Consider the following 20368-nt stretch of genomic DNA (forward strand, 5'->3'; position numbering starts at 1 on the left):
TGTTTCCTGTTAAACCTGCAGCTTCTCAGTGAAGCTGTGAGAGGAGAATGGAGACAGGCTTCAGGATTGGACAGAAAGACTAGAGAGAGAGACAACAGTCAGCCAATCAGATGAGCCAGAAGCTTGTTGTGATCATGTGTTTGAGTTGATGTGAAGACGACTGTTGTTGTTGTGTTGATGTGTCCAGGAAATAAAGCTGGATTCCAGCTGACAGCCTTCCAAGATGTATAGAGACAGTGGTGGTCATTCATCACATCTGATCAACAACTGATCCAGCTCTGAGATCAGTCTGACTGAAGCCTGCACATCACAGAAGCAGCATTTACATTTAGTAACCATGAGTTTCTTAGTCAGCTGATCTTTGTTTCCATGGAGCAGCAGTAAATCCATCACTAAAGTGTTGGTGCAGTAATGAAGCGTTCAGGACTCTCAGCAGTTTCTTAGTGAAATGTGCAGAGGAAACAGACTTGATGCTAAAAGTCTCTGCAGGTCTGTGTGTGTTCACTCCAACACGTTAACATGAAGCTGAAAGGAAGCTGGCTGAGCTCCACAGCTGCTCCACTGCTGCTCTGAACAGGACTCAAGTCCCTGCTGCTCTTTCTACTGGATGTGATGATGAAGGGAAACACTCCTTCACCTCCTCTCTTCTTTCTCCTCCTCTCTACAGGTGGAGGTGGTGATAAACAGGAGGATGAGCTGTGTCCTGATGATCCAGAGGTTGAAGCAGACTCTGACTGGACCATGTTACTGGGAGGTGGAGAGGAGAGCTTCATCCACATGGTCTCCATTTAAGACCATCAACAGAGCTGCACTTCAACTCTTCACAGAGCTCCAACAAATCAAGTCCAGTCCGTCATCAATGATTCAGACACATCCATCAACGACATGTCTGCAGCTCACAGAGTCGGCTCTATTAAGAGGTTTTAATCTATTAAGAGGACATCCATCCATGTCCTGCTGGACCTGACGGAGCCTTTGGACCTGTGGACCATAACATTTTAGTGGCTCAGGTACAACACCTAGTGGACATTTGCAATAATGCTCTGGACTGGTTCAGTCATATCTGGCAGACAGGACGTTGGGTCCTGGTGGTTCAGAGTCCTACTCTGCTTCATATGGGTCCACAGGGTTCAGTTTTACAGCATTATAATTATTATTTTATGTTCCTTCTTGAGAAAGCATGGTATCTCTTTACATCTTATCTGCACTGAGCCCTTCTTCATACATGTGGAAGCCAACGTTGTCTGTAGGAACGCTGGTTTACTCCCAACAAAGAGCTCTGATAGAGCTCGCAGCTGGAAAACAACCAGAGAAAGAGTCTGGTCAATATAAAACTATTTAACATATATAACAAATATCGTTTTAAAGATTCATTGAAAAAGCATCTATTAACAAAACATCTGTCTGTGTTTGCTAATGTTTAGTTGAAGCTACTGTGTACAATTAATCAATGTAGGTCTAAATGGTTTCATGTGATCCAAACTAATATTTGCCAGGATCACTTCTAATATGAGTAGATATGTAACTATATAATGGAAAATAAAGTGTGGGTCTGCATCCTGTGTGATTGTCTTCTCTCCGAGTACCGACTGCATCTCAATCACAGCATCAGGTCCAGTTGTGTGATGCTGCTGTGATGCTGAGATCTGAGTATCCACCTTTACTTCCAGCATGTCACAAAGCTCATATCATCGTAAACTGGTTTCTGGAACATGACGATGAGTTCACTGTTCTCCAACGGCCTCCAGTCACCAGATCTCAGTTCTACAGAGGAACCTTTGGGACGTGGTGGAACGGGAGATTCTCTTCATAGATGTGCAGCCGACAAATCTGCAGCAACTGTGTGATGTTATCATGTAAACATGGCCGGTGGCCGGTGAGTGTGTGTGGTTCTGGGTTCGGGGTTTTGTTTGTGGGTACGTTGGTGCGGAGCTCGGTCCATCTGAAAACAGAGAGGAGATGCGCCACTGTGAGGAAGATGAAACAGGACTGAGAACCGAACTAAACTAGAGACTAATGTTCCTTCCTCTCTCTCCACCTCTCTCCTCACCTTCCTCTTCTCCCTCCCCCTTTCCTCCCCGTCTCCCTCCCTCCCACTCTCCTCCTCCCCCCTCCCCCTCCTGGTTAACCTGCTCCGTCCTCTCTCCCCCGGCAGAGATGCAGAAGACGCCCCGTGAGCCGGATCCCGTCCCTCGGTGTGACAAACCGTAGAAGCCGCTCTCCTGCCCGGATGAAGTCTCCTGGAGCCGCGGGGGATGGTGTCGCCTGCTGAAGCCGGATAATCACACTGCGCAGAGGTCGGCGGAGCTCCGTGTGGGATTTAACCGGGACCCGACTATATTTTTTGGATCATTCGGGGCGTCTCTTAGCGCCCGGAGGCTTTGGCTGCGCTCGGGTCTTGATGTCCCGGAGGCCCCGAGGAGCTCAGACCGCGGAGCCCCGGAGCAGGGCTCGGACCCCGGGGAAGTAGAGGAGGTAGGTCGGCTGTGTGGAAACACATCTCACCGCTGTGTGTGACCGGTGCGGGGATACGGCTCGATTAACGGGAATGTTCCGATTATGATTTTAGTTTTTTATTTATTTATTTTAGTGTTTACGAACATAAAGAAATGTTTTGTGTCGGAGGAGGAAGAAGAAGCTAGCTGGTGGCTAACCATTAGCATCGCAACATTCCATTGTCACAGAACGCTGGGCTAGCCAGGCTAACCTGCTAGCTCGGAAAATGCTGGAAAATGGATAAAAATATTCCCCGTAAACACGACCACTTTATCAAGCTACATGGAGCTGGGAACCCGGTCCGTCGTCTCTTTTAAATAACAGCGTTTGGTTGAATATTTCTGGCTTTTTGGTCGCTGTGAAATGTTGTCGTTTCGTTAGCATGCTAAAGCTAAAAAGCAAACCAATGGCTGTTAGCATGCGAAGGCTAACCAACGGCTATAAGCCTCATTTCCTAATAGAAACAGCCTGTTAGCCTGTTAGCATTAGCTTCCCCCCGGTTCTAACACCGCAGGGAATCTCAAAATGTCTCCCCGGACTCAGTCATTTTGTCTCCGGCTGACTTCGACTCCCCGGGCCGCCTCGAACCGGGACCGACCGGTACCGGTTCGCTTATGAAGAAACAAAAACAAAGGATTTATATTTCATTTACCTTAATTAATTCCAGTATGAAATGTTATTTAACCATTAAGAAAGAGATAAAATAATAAAGAACTTATTCTGTGATGGATGTTGATTAACTCCGACAATTTATCAAGAAAATACATATATAAGGAAGAATGTTTCTACAAACTATGACGAGACTAAACCATGTGAAATAAAATAAAGTTAAATCTTCAATCACAAGACAAAATAGTAAGTGAAATTATTTTAATGATAAGCGTTGATTTAATTATTAAAAAATTGTCCCATGATTGTGAAATACCAACTTTTCCACTGCTGTAACTTTCTTCACTTAGTGCTGGGTCCTTATATTTACTACTCAGTTAATAAAGCTTCCATTAAAATCCAGTAAGTCATTTAAGTAAAGCAGCTTCATGTCTCTGTACTGATGTTTAATCATTTTAAACATTTCTCTAAAACTACACCCAAGGCAATAAAAATAAGTATTAAAAGATACTTGTATAAACTTCTAACTTTACACGTTTTTAGTTTAAATTGTTAGTTAAATTTTTGTGCTGTAAACTAAAAAAAAAAAACATTTAGATCGTTTACCACGAAAGTGAATTTTGTAGTTTATTGAACCCGTTTGTTGTCGTATCAGCTGATTTTGTGTGAAACATCTGGATGAGGAGGAACATCTGTCTCCCATCACATGAACAACAGGTATTTGTTGTTAACTCTAACTTCTAATTCGTCAAAAAGCTTGATAATTGTATCAATTCATTAAATATCTACAACTCTATGGCAGCCATGTTGGCTCTGTCTCGTCCAATCAAAAGCTTTGTTTATCAGGAAGTGATCAGTCCTTAAATATACCTACTCAAAATCATCAGAACAGTTATTAGAAGTGGTTTTAATTCTGCTTAAGCTCTGTTGAAATGAATTATTTACGGTCCGTGTGTTTAATCGGCTCAGAATCTGTAGAAGGTGCTGAAGGTTTTACAGAATCATAGTCGACAGGATTTAACATTTTTGACATAAAAGATTGTTTGATGTCAACATGAAACCAGACTTCAATAAAGAAATGTAAACTCATTTAAATATATAATGAATGAGGAATGTTCCCACAGGCTGATGCTGCCTCCACCATGCTTCACATGTTCAATGTTTGGTCTCGTGATCTTTAAATTAGGAATAAAACATCGAACCGAAAGTTGTCTTGAAACTACAGGTGTAGCCGATCTATCTGACTTGTGTTTGGTCATATAAGCTCTATAAGCTCTTACCCCGAAACTTTATACTGGTTTTTAATTATAACTAAATCTATATTAAGTTCATTTTACCTTAAAACATTCTCAGATATTTAATCAACCACGACAGAAAACAAAATCAGCACCAATAATTAGTTATTTCATTGATTCATTGTCAGAATCGTCCATCACAGGTTTATAAACAACGTCTCCGAATGCACTGATTTGTATTTTTATTTATATTTATCATGTGTTAATTAATTTCTGTCTGTGTGAGTCAGTACGGGCGTATCTCAGCTCCATGAATGAATGAATGGAGGAATAAATGAATGAAGCGGTTCCTTCCTCCCTGAATGAACAGAAACGTGTTGTAGTGAAACTAGCGGCAGGTCCAGCAGGTAGCGCTGAGCTCAGGTGAGTCACATGACTCAGGTGTGGTTCGTGCTTGTGTTTGGGTTCGGTTGTTTGACCTGTTTGCTTGAACGTGTGTCGCTGTGAGGACTCGCCCTCTTCACAGCTGATACCATCTCCAGAATCGAGTCTTTTCTCTATGGACTTCTGAACTGGGTGATGGCTGGCGTGTCTCTGGGTCTCGCCCTTGTGTTTTTATCACCAGGTGAACCAGGAAGCGTTTGATTACTAAGATTTATAGCAGCTTTACTGGGGAAATAAAAATATGAAACTCATGAAAAACATGAATCATGTTTGTGTGACATTCACAGGAGAATTGTTGAAGTTCTCGCTTTATGTCCTGACAGAAAAGTTCATGTTGTTGTATTTTGTGAACAAAATTAAACATAAATATTTAACAGTTAACCAGTTGATTTAAAAACCAACAGCCACAGTTAAACCCAGTATGAAACAAAGACAATAACACATCATCACCATCATCAGAAAATATTTCAAATGACATAATTACAGCTGTTGAAATAAAAACTGTTGAATAAATCCAGGCTGAATCCTAAAGTCTGACTTTCCTGGTTTAATGTTATAAGAATAAAAATGTAGAAAAGTTCAAGTATAGTTCAGTGTAACAGACAAACCCGACGTTCCAAAAGATTTGTATATGATTTGAAAACCAGAGTCCATTCAGAAATCGACCTTTTTAACGTGAGCTGACGAGGAAACAGCTGCTTCCTGTTTACATTCAGGCTGAGGTGGTTTATTGGAGGGCGAGGTGTCACTCTGGTTTGTTGTTGATCCAGGTAGAAAATATTCACCAGGGAAACATTCTTTAATGTTGATTTTAAACCAGATGGAAGATTTTAGTCTGAACTAGAGGATGAATTTATCTACAAAGCTCAGTTTTGGTTTCTGATCACTTCTTCTTCTCTCTGTGTTTGTGCGACGATGGTTTTAGTTCTGGTTTCATGAAGGGGATAAAGACCTTTCAAAGATCTGTGGTTATACTTTGAGCAGTAAATTAATTCACAGTTAAAAAACTTCCACCATTAAACTTTTGCTCCAAGATTTTCTCCTAATGACAATATAATATTATAATTACACATCTAAGATGGAAATTTAAACGTTACGTGAGGATTGATCACAAAGTTCAGTTTTTACAGTTTGATTAGTAAAGAGTTGAGTCTGATTTATCACTGGTCGTCTTTTTGGCAGCTTTGACTCAAACCATCCGCAATTAAAATCCACAGTTTTGGTTTATGACCAGACTCAGATAAATAAGTCCTAAAGATAATTTAGAAACTGTCTGACATTCAGGACGGCTTTATTTTTATACTATACACTAATACTCAGCTGCATTGTGGGTTTTTTTTTATCAGAGAAGATTAAAAGAAGCTGCAGGTGATTGACACACTTAAATCATGTTTGCTAGTTTGCTGTAGAGAGGGCTGATGGGAAATGTAGTTTGCATCGTCAGGTGAAGGTGACTAACCTGTTTCTGTGTGTTTGTGTGTGTGTGTGTGTGTGTGTGTGTGTGTGTGTGTGTGTGTGTGTGTGTGTGTGTGTGTGTGTGTGTAGTCTGCCTGTCTCCATCCACCATGAACCCTCTGAACCAGATGAAGGCTGGACTGGCTAACAACCCCCACAGGTAACGTACACAGATGATGGTTCCCCCCAACACAAGGACTCCAGCTGAGACTAACACTGACACAGTCATGATAAAGCAGCTTAATGTCCCCCCCCCCATGTCTGCAGTGACGGCTCGTACTCCTACGACCCCTCCAGCTGGCAGCAGCCCACCAACCAGCCCACAGGATCCCTGTCTGTGGTCACCACGGTCTGGGGAGTGACCAACCCCTCGGCCAGCCAGGTGCGTACCCCCCCCCCAGGAAAGAAAAGAGGGTTCTCACCCCCCAGAGAGAACCAGACTGAGCTGTGTTTCTGTGTCCGACAGGGTCTGGGTGGAGGGGTGATGGGGCCGGGGGCCAACCCCGGCGGGGGCCCCATGATGCAGGGCCCCGGGGGACCAGGCATGGCGGGGGGGCCTGGAGGCTACATGGGCCAGCAGGGCTACGGGGAGCCCAGCAAAGGCTACATGAACCAGGGCATGTACAGCCGGACGCCCGGGGGCTACGCCGGAGGACCGGGGGGGTACACAGGAAGGTACAGCTGATCTGAAACTTAGAAACAGAATAAAGAATAAAACTTCTTTTATAAATGACTTCTCTGTGTCTCTGTCTCATGTCTCCATCTATATACTGTATGTCTGTGTGTCTCTATCTATATACTGTATGTCTGTGTGTCTCTATCTATATACTGTATGTCTGTGTGTCTCTATCTATATACTGTATGTCTATGTGTCTCTATCTATATACTGTATGTCTATGTCTGTGTGTCTGTGTCTGTGTCTCTATCTATATACTGTATGTCTGTGTCTGTGTGTCTCTATCTATATACTGTATGTCTATGTCTCTATCTATATACTGTATGTCTATGTGTCTCTATCTATATACTGTATGTCTATGTCTCTATCTATATACTGTATGTCTATGTGTCTCTATCTATATACTGTATGTCTATGTGTCTCTATCTATATACTGTATGTCTGTGTGCTGCTCTCTGACCTCTGACCTCTGACCTGCAGCTACCAGTCGACCCCCGGAGGTTCCAGAGGCTCCGCCGACTTCACTCAAGCTGCCGCCGCCGCCGCTGTGGCTGCTGCTGCTGCCACGGCAACCGCCACCGCCACGGCAACGGTCGCCGCCATTCAGGAGAAACAGAACCAGGAGATGAACTACGGACAGGTGAGCCGGCCGGGCCGGGGGACGGCGCCGCCTCCTGGACGGGTCAGCTGACTCAGTGTCCTTGTGTCTGGTTTCAGATGGGAGGTCCAGCCTACAGCAACCAGTTCATGGCCCACCCGGGACCCCGCGGCCCCCCCGGCATGCCCCCTGGAGCCATGGGCCCCGGACCAGGCCCCAACAGGGGTCCACCCTCAATGGGCCCCATGTACGGCCCTACAGGCGGCCCACAGAGAGTCCCTCAGCACCCAAACTATGGCCCGGGACCACAGCAGGGACACCTGAGGCCCCCACAGGGCCTGAAACGGCCCTACAGCTCTGAGGTGAGCTGGTTCTGACCCGATTAGTGTCTTCAGACTCATCAACAGGCTCCCAGTGCAACACGATTAGACAAACTGGAGAGACAGAAATGTTTACAGTGCAAAAAGTTTTGAATGTTACTGTAGTAAACTTCTAAAAATGTCCCAGAGCTTCTTGTTTAAATGAGTTTAAATAAACTGAACTTGTAAATGGTTTGAAGTTGTTTCAGATGTGATATCAGCTCCTTTTATTCATTTTATAGATTAACTCGTACAGTGGTCTGTGCAGATAAATAGATATTCTCAGGGTCTCCGTAGTATTTTAATCCGGGGACATGACGGAGAATAATTGAGATTGACCCAGATTGACCCGAGGACTGACGCTCTGTGTCTCCCCAGTCGTTCCCAGGAATGTCTCAGCAGTACGGGGTTCCCGTCGGCTCCGGGGTCAACGTCATGTCGGGCCCCGGTGCCGCTGGTGCTTCGATGCCAGGTTCAGCTGGAGGTGGTCACGGTGGTCCTGGTCCTGGCCCGGGTCCCTACTCCGGCCCCAACATGCAGTACCACCAAGGTACGAGGAGGAGATGAGATGTTCAGCTTTTATTTTGTCGGTCTGCAGACCGTCTGTAGCGTAGCTTAGCACAAAGACTGTAAGCAGATAGGAACTGTTAGCGCTGTCAGGAGAGTCTCCATCACGGCCTTTTAACTGGGTTCCCTGCAGGTTCTGGTGGTCCAGGTTCTGCCCCCCAGCGCTCTGGCTCCTCCCCCTCCTATCAGAGCCATAAGATGCCCCTCCCACAGTACCCCTCCTCTGGACCGCCCAGTTCTCCCTACTACAAGGTGATCAGTGAGGGGCTGACCCAGCTCAGTGTTTGGTGCCTGATGAATAAATGAAACTGAACTGTTTCTTTGTTTTCTGCCGGTGCAGCAGGACCAGTTTAATGGTCAGGGTGGAGGGTTAAACACTCTGACAACAGGGGGCGCTGGCGGCGCCTACAGCTCCTTCAACCAGCCATCAGGGGTAAGAGTCTGAACTAGACCAACGAAGAAGAGAGAGTCCATATAATAGTTAATTGTACCTCTCTCTCTCTGCTAGCCTGGGCGAGGGTTGCCTGGTTACCCCTCCTCCCCGGTCCCTGGAAACCCCACCCCTCCCATCACGCCCTACATGTCGCCCGGTAACGGTGACGTCAAACCGCCGCCGTCCTCCTTCATGCCCGACATCAAACCCAACATGGCTGGCCTGGCCCCTCCCCCTCCTACAGGTGAGCGCACATACAACAGGAAGTCAGTGATTCACGCCCTGATCATTAGCAGTGAAGTAATCTGATTACGACTAATGTATTTATAACTAATCTGGTTACAACCAATGTGTTTATAACTAATCTGATTACAACTAATGTGTTTATAACTGATGTGTTTGTTACGAATCTGTTTATGACTAATCTGATTACTGCTGATCACTAACTCCCGGTTGCTAGGTAACCCCAGCGATGACCTGAGGCTGACCTTCCCTGTGCGGGACGGCGTGGTCCTAGAGCCCTTCAGATTAGAGCACAACCTGGCCGTCAGCAACCACGTCTTCCAGCTCCGAGACTCCGTCTACAAAACCCTCATCATGAGGTACACGTCCTTATAATGCTTATTTATTAGTTCATCTCTGCTGCCAATGAACCTTCACTGATCCCAGAGGATGATGGTCGGTGGGTGTTTGTTTCAGACCGGACCTGGAGCTGCAGTTCAAGTGTTACCACCACGAGGATCGACAGATGAACACCAACTGGCCGGCCTCCGTCCAGGTCTGACCCCACTTCCTGCTGGTTCTCAGTCTTAGATGAACCTCAGATGAACCTCAGTTGAGTTATTTGGTCCTGTCTTTGTTATGTCGACCTCCAGGTGAGCGTGAATGCTACTCCTCTCACCATCGAGAGAGGTGACAACAAAACCTCCCACAAGCCGCTGTACCTGAAGCAGGTGTGTCAGCCGGGAAGGAACACCATCCAGATCACCGTCACGGCCTGCTGCTGCGTAAGAGCACACATCTATCTGTTAGCTTAGCACCATAACTCCTAGCTTAGCAGCAGTGTTGTGGATGCTGAGGGCAGGTTTCATTGAGTCTGTCTCTGTTTGTTAGCTTAGCATGCTAATGATTAGACTGTTAACTAACACCGGCTGGTTGTTGGCACGCTAGCTTTACCTGTTGGTAGCAGTGGTTTGAGTGTGTTGCCATGGTAACCATGTTTGACCTGAGTGTCTCTGTGTCTCCAGTCTCACCTGTTCGTCCTCCAGCTGGTCCATCGTCCCTCGGTCCGCTCCGTGCTCCAGGGCCTGATGAAGAAGAGGCTACTTCCTGCCGAGCACTGCGTCACCAAGAGTGAGTTCCTCCGTCAACCAGGAAGTAGCCAGAGCCCGTCACAAACAGTGGTGTGGGCCAGAGTCTGACACCTTCGCTGCAGACGTAAGGGAGGATGAAAGATAGATAGAAGGATGGAAGGTGTTTCCATCACTGATCCTCCTCATTTTACTAAGAAAATGTCAGCACAAACTTTCTAATCTGGGTTATTTCAATCAGTGTTTGGATGATGAGTATGATACTATGTTTTGATTGGCTGAGGCCAATGAGTGGGTGTGGCTTCCCTGTCCTGGCCAATCACAGGTGAGCAGGGTCATGAATAGTAAGTAAGAGTAATACCGTGTGCCACCAGTCTTTAGAGGGGGCGCTGTTTCACACATCATATGCTCAATAATTAGAGAAGAGAAAGAAGAAGAGACGACGGCGACAGTTAAAAGGACAGTTTATGTATTTAATGATCTACAGGGAGGAAGCAGGACTTCAAAACCACAAACAAAATATCTGACTCCCTCCCCCTCCTCTCCTCCTCTCCTCCTCCTCCCCTCCTCCCCCTCCTCCCCCCAGTAAAGAGGAACTTCAGCAGCGGTTCGATTCCCGGGACCCCCGGGATGAACGGGGAGGACGGCGTGGAGCAGACAGCCATACGCGTCTCCTTAAAGTGTCCCATCACTTTCCGACGCATCCAGCTTCCTGCCAGAGGACACGACTGTCGGCACATACAGGTCAGAGTTACGGCCAATCACAGCCCTCCCTGCCCCGTGATGTCACAGCACACCATCCAATCAGATTTGTTCCCTGTGTCTCTGACTGTGTCCTCTGTGTCGACAGTGTTTTGACCTGGAGTCGTACCTGCAGCTTAACTGTGAGAGAGGAACCTGGAGGTGTCCTGTGTGCAAGTACGACAACAACACTGCTGATCCACAATAATCCACTTCTGCTGTCTCTACTGTCTCTACTGTCTATACTGTCTATACTGTCTCTACTGTCTCTAGTGTCTCTACTGTCTCTATAGTGTCTCTATAGTGTCTCTAGTGTTGTCTCTAGTGTCTCTATAGTGTCTCTACTGTCTCTATAGTGTCTCTACTGTCTCTATAGTGTCTCTATAGTGTCTCTAGTGTTGTCTCTAGTGTCTCTAGTGTCTCTATAGTGTCTCTAGTGTCTCTAGTGTCTCTATAGCATCTCTAGTGTTGACTATAGTGTCTCTAGTGTCTCTATAGTGTCTCTAGTGTTGTCTCTAGCGTCTCTATAGTGTCTCTTGTGTTGTCTCTAGCGTCTCTATAGTGTCTCTAGTGTTGTCTCTATAGTGTCTCTAGTGTTGTCTCTAGTGTCTCTAGTGTCTCTATAGCATCTCTAGTGTTGACTATAGTGTCTCTAGTGTCTCTATAGTGTCTCTAGTGTTGTCTCTAGTGTCTCTATAGTGTCTCTAGTGTCTCTATAGCATCTCTAGTGTCTCTATAGCGTCTCTAGTGTTGTCTCTAATGGTGTCTCTAGTGTCTCTACTGTCTCTATAGTGTCTCTAGTGTTGTCTCTAGTGTCTCTATAGTGTCTCTAGTGTCTCTATAGCATCTATAGTGTCTCTATAGCGTCTCTAGTGTTGTCTCTAATGGTGTCTCTAGTGTCTCTACTGTCTCTATAGTGTCTCTAGTGTTGTCTCTAGTGTCTCTAGTGTTGTCTCTAGTGTCTCTAGTGTTGACTATAGTGTCTCTAGTGGTGTCTCTATAGCGTCTCTAGTGTTGTCTCTATAGCGTCTCTACTGTCTCTATAGTGTCTCTAGTGTTGTCTCTAGTGTCTCTATAGCGTCTCTAGTGTTGTCTCTAGTGTTGTCTCTATAGCGTCTCTACTGTCTCTATAGTGTCTCTAGTGTTGTCTCTAGTGTCTCTATAGTGTCTCTACTGTCTCTAGTGTCTCTAGTGTCTCTAGTGTCTCTAGCGTTGTCTCTAGTGTCTGTAGTGTCTGTAGTCTTGTCTATGTTGACCTTGTGTCCCTGTGTCTCCAGTAAAGCTGCTCTGCTCGAGGGCCTGGAGGTGGATCAGTACATGCTGGGAATCCTCATCTACGTCCACAAGTAACGATTTATTATTAGAGTCAAAAAGAAACGAATCTCAGTGTATGAGACAAATGGACTGATCTTCCTCCTCCTCTTCCTCCTCGTCCTCCTCAGTTCTGAGTATGAGGAGATCACCATAGACCCGGTCTGCAGTTGGAAGCCGGTCCCGGTGAAGCCAGACCTCCATGTGAAGGAGGAGTCTGATGGTCCGGTGTTGAAGCGCTGCAGGACGCTGAGCCCCAGTCACATGGTCCTCCCCAGCGTCATGGAGATGATCGCATCACTAGGCCCCGCCCCCTCCTCCACCTCCCCGATGCCGTACCCCTCCCTGCCTGCAGGGGGCAGCAACAGAAGCAACACACCGGACTACCCTGGACCAGGTAGACCCTCATTTCCCTAACTGCTAGCTGAAGCTAACTGCTAGCTGAAGCTAACTGCTAGCTGAAGCAGGCTCTTTCCTGTTGAATATTTTCTCTCATGAGTGGATCAGTTTGTGTGATGTTTAGTCTCTAGTGTCTCTGTTGATCTGTGTCCTCGTCCTCCTGCAGCTCCGTCCTATCCTGCTCCGTCTACTGGTTTCTCGGACTTCAGCGGTCCTGGGACTCCTGGGGTTGGGGGGGACTTCTCCTCCCCCGGCCCTCCCCCTCTCTCCTACCAGTCAGAGCTCTCCAGCGCCCTCCTCACCCCCGACAAACCTCCCCCTCACCCTCACCCGATGGCTGGACAGGTACCGTCTCTCAGCATCAACAGCAATCCAATCCATTAAAGCTCCTCCCCCTCCGCTAACCTCCGCCTCCTCCTCTCCTCTCAGATGTCACTGTCCGGCCGTCTGGACTCCACTTCCCATGGTGCTCCTCTCTCCCAGCAGCAATCACAGGGTCTCCATGGCAACTCCCAAATTGGGGGCAACAACCAGATGATGCAGCGTAGCAACCAGAATCCCCGTCTCCAAGGCGACGGCTCCTTTGGGCTGGGGGGGTCTGCAGATGTCCAGAACCTTCTCTGGACGTAAGTAGAGAGGCTAGGAGGAGCTACTGTTAGCCGAGAGGCTAGGAGGAGCTACTGTTAGCCCAGAGGCTAGGGCTACTATTAGCTGTTAGCTACTGTTAGCCTCCTAGCTACTGTTAGGCTAGTAGTAGATACTGTTAGCCCAGAGGCTAGGACTACTATTAGCTGGAAGCTACTGTTAGCCATGAGGCTAAGAGGAGCTACTGTTAGCCCAGAGGCTAGGACTACTGTTAGCTGGAAGCTACTGTTAGCCATGAGGCTAAGAGGAGCTATTGTTAGCCCAGAGGCTAGGACTACTGTTAGCTGGAAGCTACTGTTAGCCAGAGCTAGAGGAGCTATGTTGCCAAGGGCTAGCTACATTAGCTGGAAGCTACTGTTAGCCATGAGGCTAGGAGGAGCTACTGTTAGCCGAGAGGCTAGGGCTACTATTAGCTGGAAGCTACTGTTAGCCATGAGGCTAGGAGGAGCTACTGTTAGCCGAGAGGCTAGGACTACTGTTAGCTGGAAGCTACTGTTAGCTGGAAGCTACTGTTAGCCGAGAGGCTAGGAGGAGCTACTGTTAGCCAAGAGGCTAGGACTACTATTAGCTGGAAGCTACTGTTAGCCATGAGGCTAGGAGGAGCTACTGTTAGCCAAGAGGCTAGGACTACTATTAGCTGGAAGCTACTGTTAGCCCAGAGGCTAGGAGGAGCTACTGTTAGCCATGAGGCTAGGAGGAGCTACTGTTAGCTTGGAGGCTAAGAAGATGGACAGTTGTTCCGTTGCTCTGTTGATGTTTAGATTCATGACTTGAACTTTAAGTTCGGGTTAAATCCAGATAAAGAGGAACCTCCACCTTTGTGTGTTTGTGTAGTTGCTGCCAGAGTTGACCAACCCGGACGAGTTGCTGTCGTACCTCGGACCTCCTGACCTCCCGAACAACAACAACGACGACCTTCTGTCTCTGTTCGAGAACAACTGAACACAATGAAGAACTTCACTGTAACATAAAGGAACTCGACGGCTGGGCCAAGATGGCCGCCGTCCACACAGGATGGAGAGAACATTTAGAAGAAAAGGAAAAAAAACAACTACTTTTAAATATGAAAAGTCTTTGATGTGCGTCTATGAAGTTGATGGTAACTTTATTTTATTGTTTTTTATTCTCTGAACTGTATTTGATGCTTCATTCTTCATTCCCCGTCAGAGCTGACACACAAACTATTTAAAGAGTTCGACTACAGACCACAACGTTTTTACCAAATAAAGGAGGAGGAGGTTTGTAGTTAACGCCGTGGTGAGATTGAAAAGGTTTAAACGGGTGAAGCTTTAAAGGAGGAATCCTCCTGGTTTCCCCCTCAGATAAAGGAGACGCTGAATATTCACACTCGGCCACAGAACCGACGCTCGTCTGAATAAACTGATTCAAAGAAATGTTTCTCCAGCATCAACACCTTCATTTTATTTATTTAGAACTGCTAACAGAAGCTAATGGCTTTTTCCACTAGAATATTTTCTCAAATGAGTCGATTAATTTCCATTATTGAGTTTGTTTGATCCATTTTAAACGTTTTTGTGGAGGAGGATGTTTTTCTGAGATGATCTGAGAACATCGGTCCCAGTTCTTAGTCCAAACTCGGGGTGAATCTGTTTATTGTCGTCTCTTCTTCACCTTCTGTGGCCGAGTGTTGAACCACATCTGGAGCGGAGAAGGTTCGTCTCCGTAAATGAAACCGGGCTTCACCGTCATCTTCTTCATCGTCGTCGTCTTCATCCTGTGTGTCGTAACGTGACTAGAGTCCAGGCCGTTGTGGTGTCTCCATGTCTCAGTGAGTCCGGTGGCTTCTACATGATGAGTGTATGATTCAGTAACGAGAATAATAACCTTTGTAATTTAATAAACACACACACTGGAAAGACGCAGAGATCAAGAGTGGTGATTTAATAAAGGAAGCTACACGGGAGCTAACTGCTAAAAGCTAACAAAGTAGTTTAAACAAGTGGTTTCTAACAAAAATAGAAACATAAAAAAGTAAAGCAGCGCTTTAAATAATATGAAGAAAGAAGTCGGCTGGAAAAATCAGAAATGTAAAGAAAGTCCAAGAGCCTGACGAGGTTCAACATCATTTACCGGAGATAAACTGATTAAATCGTGGAGTAATTCCATGTTTCATTCATAAAAACACAGAATCTAAACGCCTGTTTCTCCCACTGGTCTGATTCATATCTGAGGCTGAAACCAGGAACCAGGAACCAGGAAGTACTGACCTGGATCATAATAACGTTTCCTTCACTAAAGTCTGCATCATTTTAAATAACTAATCATCGGCGCTCAGATTTAAATGTGTTTTGATTATCAAAGTTTATCCGTTAATTCATTATTTTATGTGACGGTTGTTGAAGACAACTCACATTTAACCAGTTGACTGAACCTGATCTTAGTCGGTGGATTTATGGATGAACTGACAGATTAATCGGCCTTTGATGCACTTTAACGATCTTTAAATCGTGTTTGATTGACTTTTCTCTCTTAATTTCTCCAAACTTTTCTTGGAAACTTTCTTTTTCTTTCCGGAACCGGACGGACCGCGCCCTGGACGCGGGAGCGCGCTCCCATACTTGGCGGGAGCGCGCTCTCGCTGCGGGGTTTTTGACGTTCCCGCAGCTCGTGCGCCGCACGCATTGGACGCTCGAGCTGTCATTGATCTGTAGCGCGCGTTTCTCCAGCAATGCATAGTTTACATTTGTTCACGCGGACACCGAACCGGGTGGAGTTACGATACGTTACAACATAGAAACACCCAAACTCCGCACAGGCGGTTCGCCCAGGAATGTGATTCAAACGCAACTTTAAATATACAGCCCTGTAAAAAGACGGCGTCCTATATTCTGGCTGCTGATTGGCCCAAATAATTGCCAGTTACGTTGTATCTCCTTGGCCATTGGCTCGCTCTGGCTTTGCTCCGCCCACTGGGTCTTGTATAAAATTAATCCACATTCCTCCATCTTTTTAGGTTCCTTGCGGCCCGTTGCGTCCCGTCGTCTGAAACTCTCCGGTCCACCTGCTCCGTTCAGCCGCAGAAATGTCAGGCCCCAAAGTCTTCTTCGACATCGACGTCGACGGCAAAAGCGCCGGCAGGATCGTGATGCAGGTAATGTTGCGGGAATGTGCGGGTGTGTGATGCGGCGGGTCGGAGCTGTCAGAGGGACGTTAGCCTGCGGGAAGCTGCACGTCGCTGGGTTTAGTTTAGGTTTCAGAGTCGCCTCTGGGCGGCGAATCTCATCAAACCGCTGCAGTCGAAACCTGCATTCAGCTGCTGGGTTTTTGCAGCTATTAGCATTTAGCATTTCCGCGGTCAGACGAACTGTCACGGGTGTGTTTGAACGGAGCACGTGCACGTGTTTGTGGCGCCTAGCCAGCGCTGCTAGCGAACGCTCAACTAGCCACCGTTAGCTTTCGTAATAATAAAAAAACCCACCATCCCGTATTAAAGCCTGAACTATCTCACAGAGATTGTAATGACACATCAGTTTTGAGCGTATAAATTGGACATTTTTTAAACGCCGACATGACCAGAGTAGCTTTGTGCAAAAGTAAATGGCGAAATCCACCGTAAAACGGAGCTAACCCTGAAGCTAACACTAGCCTGCGTTAGCTTACCTTAGCTAGCCTGTGTTAGCTCCGCTCAGATAAACGGTGCAGTTGTTGCGAATAAGACGTTAAATCGTGTGTCCGTCAATTACGTTAATTTGATTTTAAGACTCGAGATGATGCAGCTCTGAAGGCCCCGCGACAGCTAACAGCTAACCGGCGGCTAATGCTAACGGCTCTTTGTGTGGACGCGCTGCGGCCTTTGGTTAAAATAAAAAAAAAGAGCCAAAAAAAACGGAAAACCTCGACGAGACCGGAGACCGGTTCATGTGTGTGGGCCGCTGGTCGGTGTTAACGTCAGCATATGTGGCTTCGGGGGTGTTAAATGTCCACGATAACGGACGGGGAGGGGGAGGGGGGGGGGCTGTTTCTGGAAAGTTCCACTGGGGGGGGGAGGGAGGGAGGAGGAGGGGGACGGGGGAGGAGGGGGGGGGGGGGGATCACGGCGGTGATTAACTGTGAGGCGGTAGAACCGGCTCCTGTTCGGTGACCGGGATCAGAACCGTTTCTACGGGAATGAAGGTTTATTTAAATCAGCGCAGGTGTGAAACACGCGGCCCGCGGCCTGAAAATGGACGGAACACAGAAAACAACAGGACCAGATATGAGACATGAGCCCACACGTCACTGTTATTAAAAATAATAAATTACTTGAGTGTTAACATTCTCCTCATTTACTCGCTCATTGCAACTTGTCATTTTTGTGGAATTCTAAAAAAATGTTTTTCTAATTTTTATGTCGTTACACTCTAGTTTTATTTTTATGTTTATGTAAGTTTTGTATTTAAAGTGGGCGGAGTCAGTTTCCTTATGTGTTCACACACCTGGCAAATAAATTATTTATATTCACAACCTCAACCCTCAGTTTATACGAGCTTTTTTTCAGTCATACTTTATTACCAGAGCATTTACTTTTATATGTAGTTTTCTCATGTGGTATTTCATGTATCTGTTGTATTTTACTGTTTCTTGTCACTGTAGCGCCTTAGTTTCCCCACAGGGATAAAGTCTCATCTTATTTAGCCCCAGCTAGCATGCTAGCATGCTAACGTGTCCATATGTGTTCATATGGCCGCGCCGGCTGTTCCAGTAGGTGGGAGGAGGTTATCTCCAGGTAACCAGAGCTCCCTGTGCCTGACTTTAAATCATTCAGCCCTGGTCTGTTCCTGAAGCTGCAGACTGGCTGCAGACCTCCCTCACCCCCTCCCTCCTTCCCCCTCACCCCCTCCCTCCCCCTCTACATGCATGGTGGAGTCTGTGCAGAGCATGCAGATATCGCTATGGTGCAATGCTGCATTACCTCACCCGAGCTCTGTGCTCAGCCTCATAGCGCGAGGAGACTTTATTCTAATGTGTGAACCTAAAGCTGCAGCTGATTTATTTTTTTATGTATATATTGAACATGAAGTCATGTTCTAGATATTTTGCTCCCTGATCAAAGTTCAGTGTGTGATGAACCTGTTATGCTTTGTTGGCCCAGAGCCACATGTTGAACCCATATCTCAAACTGACTCGTGTGTGTGGTTGTTCCTGCAGCTCCAGGCCGATGTGGTGCCTAAGACGGCTGAAAACTTCCGCGCCCTCTGCACCGGCGAGAAGGGCTTCGGCTACAAGGGTTCCTCCTTCCACCGCATCATCCCGGGCTTCATGTGTCAGGTGAGTTAATGGCATGAAACCAAACGGGTCAGTCCACTCAACACTCCCTCATAACTGCTGAGCACTTGTTTGCAGGAGTTTCTAAACTGAAGGTGGTTGAAACTAAATCAATAACTGGGACGAGTCCTGCAGAACAGGCTGCTCTCACCGTCCTGTCCAGCTCCATTCATTTAGAATTACTGTCTATAGAAGATCACGCATAAAGTGTGATTAAAAAGGTTTTTATACATGTTAAAATAATTTGTGTATGACACAATATTGACCCTCGAATGAATTAAATTCTGCTTCATCTGCACGAAACAGATGTAATTAATAAAATGTCCACCAAACTTAATTTATTCATTGTTTCTGCTGCTGAGTCGACTCTGAATCGTGTCACTGATCTGGTTTTTGACGTGTTGTCGTCCTCAGGGCGGAGACTTCACCAACCACAATGGAACCGGGGGAAAGTCCATCTACGGCAACAAGTTCGCAGACGAGAACTTCACCCTGAAGCACACCAGCCCCGGCATCCTGTCCATGGCCAACGCCGGGCCCAACACCAACGGCTCCCAGTTCTTCATCTGCACGGCCAAGACCACCTGGTACAGACACCGGAGTTAAATATCTTCTGTTCTGTGACGTGATCAAACGAACCTGATCATCTGAGACATTAACATTTAAGATGCGTTTCAGCCAGTAGTCATCCCACCACCAGGGGGCGAACCTGCTGTTCAGACTTCATTAAGCTGCATCAATAACATCAAGTTAGACGTGAGACAAGTTCTAATGAAGGAGAGAAGCAGACGCACAGTGTAACACAACTAATGTGATAATCACACTCAGCAGGAATGAATGAGGCAAAACTAACTTCACTGAAACATCACGACATGGTTTAATTTAGACAGAGACGAGTCTGTTAATCAGTCTTTTTATTGTAAAGTTTGACTTTGCGCTGGGAAGCGTGGCTGAATGACGGTTTGTCTCTGCAGGCTGGACGGGAAGCACGTGGTGTTCGGCAGCGTGGTGGAGGGGATGGACGTGGTCATGAAGATGGACAGCCTCGGCAGCCAGTCTGGAAAACCCAAATCCAAGGTGGTGATCGCCAACTGTGGTCAGCTCTGAGCTCCAGCACTTAAAACACTTCCTGTTTCCCCCTGTAGCCACGCCCCTTCGTTCTAGGCTCCGCCTCCACCTTCAACATTCCTATTGATGGATCTCGAGCCCCGCCCCCTGCCAGCCCTCCACATTTTGTTTTTTTATTCTGTTGAAATGATGTTGCTGCATTCGTGACTTTGCCTTTTTGAAAGTTTCTTTTGCATTAACGTTTTTCCACAAAGTCCCAACGGTTTTCTTTTTGTTTAAAGAAAATGATGAATAAGGAAATAAAACAAAAGATGCCTTGACAATGAAATGCGTCTCTGGTTTAACTCGACTCATTAAAAGGTTTTATTCAGTGTATTTGTACCTGCAGCCGGTAACAAACACAGATGAGACAAATAAACTATATACATGCAGGTTATTTAATCTAATAACGTTCATTTAAACGAACTCTAAGGTTCTAGGGGAAGTTGTTACAAACCAATTTAGATTTAATTATTCAGTATGAAATATACAGACATTTGTTTGTTCTCTCTACTAATAAAATCCAATGAACGTGAACATGACGTCCAGAAAATAGCTTTAGTTTTTCATTTGTTTTTCATTTATTTTTCCCAGTGATGTTAAAATGCTGAAGTTTCCATCAATTCATGAAAGAAGCTCCGCCCACACACCTGAGACTCACCTTTATCTAATATGGGCGTGTGAGAACTTGAGATGATGCTAAGCTAACTAGCCACCT

General features: G+C 46.3%; 2 protein-coding genes and 1 long non-coding RNA gene across 3 annotated transcripts; 2 read left to right on the forward strand and 1 right to left on the reverse strand.

Moving 5' to 3' along the window:
• The first annotated feature begins 2126 nt into the window (after window positions 1–2126).
• LOC125012771 (zinc finger MIZ domain-containing protein 2-like) lies at window positions 2127–15158 on the forward strand. Its single transcript, XM_047592904.1, is given in 22 exon segments — window positions 2127–2475; window positions 6330–6399; window positions 6507–6621; window positions 6706–6914; window positions 7396–7555; window positions 7633–7875; window positions 8251–8422; window positions 8573–8691; window positions 8780–8872; window positions 8948–9116; window positions 9333–9474; window positions 9572–9650; window positions 9748–9879; window positions 10120–10225; window positions 10769–10926; window positions 11033–11100; window positions 12201–12269; window positions 12366–12631; window positions 12800–12978; window positions 13063–13240; window positions 13243–13259; window positions 14113–15158. Coding segments are annotated over 21 exon segments (2832 nt in total). The 5' UTR covers window positions 2127–2475; window positions 6330–6349; the 3' UTR covers window positions 14221–15158.
• Window positions 15044–17127, reverse strand: LOC125012839. Its single transcript, XR_007113324.1, has 2 exons — window positions 16900–17127; window positions 15044–15083 (listed from the first exon to the last, which is right to left on the reverse strand). It is a non-coding gene; the product is annotated as an uncharacterized LOC125012839 (long non-coding RNA).
• Window positions 16220–19939, forward strand: LOC125012827 (peptidyl-prolyl cis-trans isomerase-like). Its single transcript, XM_047593001.1, has 4 exons — window positions 16220–16390; window positions 18427–18546; window positions 18958–19130; window positions 19518–19939. The coding sequence occupies exons 1-4, from the start codon at window positions 16322–16324 to the stop codon at window positions 19648–19650; spliced, it is 495 nt and encodes a 164-aa protein (XP_047448957.1). The 5' UTR covers window positions 16220–16321; the 3' UTR covers window positions 19651–19939.
• Window positions 19940–20368: the final 429 nt, after the last annotated feature.

This window comes from Mugil cephalus, chromosome 8, assembly GCF_022458985.1.
Source record: "Mugil cephalus isolate CIBA_MC_2020 chromosome 8, CIBA_Mcephalus_1.1, whole genome shotgun sequence".
NCBI classification, from domain to species: Eukaryota; Metazoa; Chordata; class Actinopteri; order Mugiliformes; family Mugilidae; genus Mugil; species Mugil cephalus.

Bases quoted from the DNA above. Each gene is read 5' to 3' on its own strand.
- LOC125012827 (XM_047593001.1), top strand. From the start codon at position 16,322: ATGTCAGGCCCCAAAGTCTTCTTCGACATCGACGTCGACGGCAAAAGC. The intron at 16,391-18,426 runs GTAATGTTGCGG...TTGTTCCTGCAG, and splicing joins CCGGCAGGATCGTGATGCAG to CTCCAGGCCGATGTGGTGCC. The intron at 18,547-18,957 runs GTGAGTTAATGG...TGTCGTCCTCAG, and splicing joins TCCCGGGCTTCATGTGTCAG to GGCGGAGACTTCACCAACCA.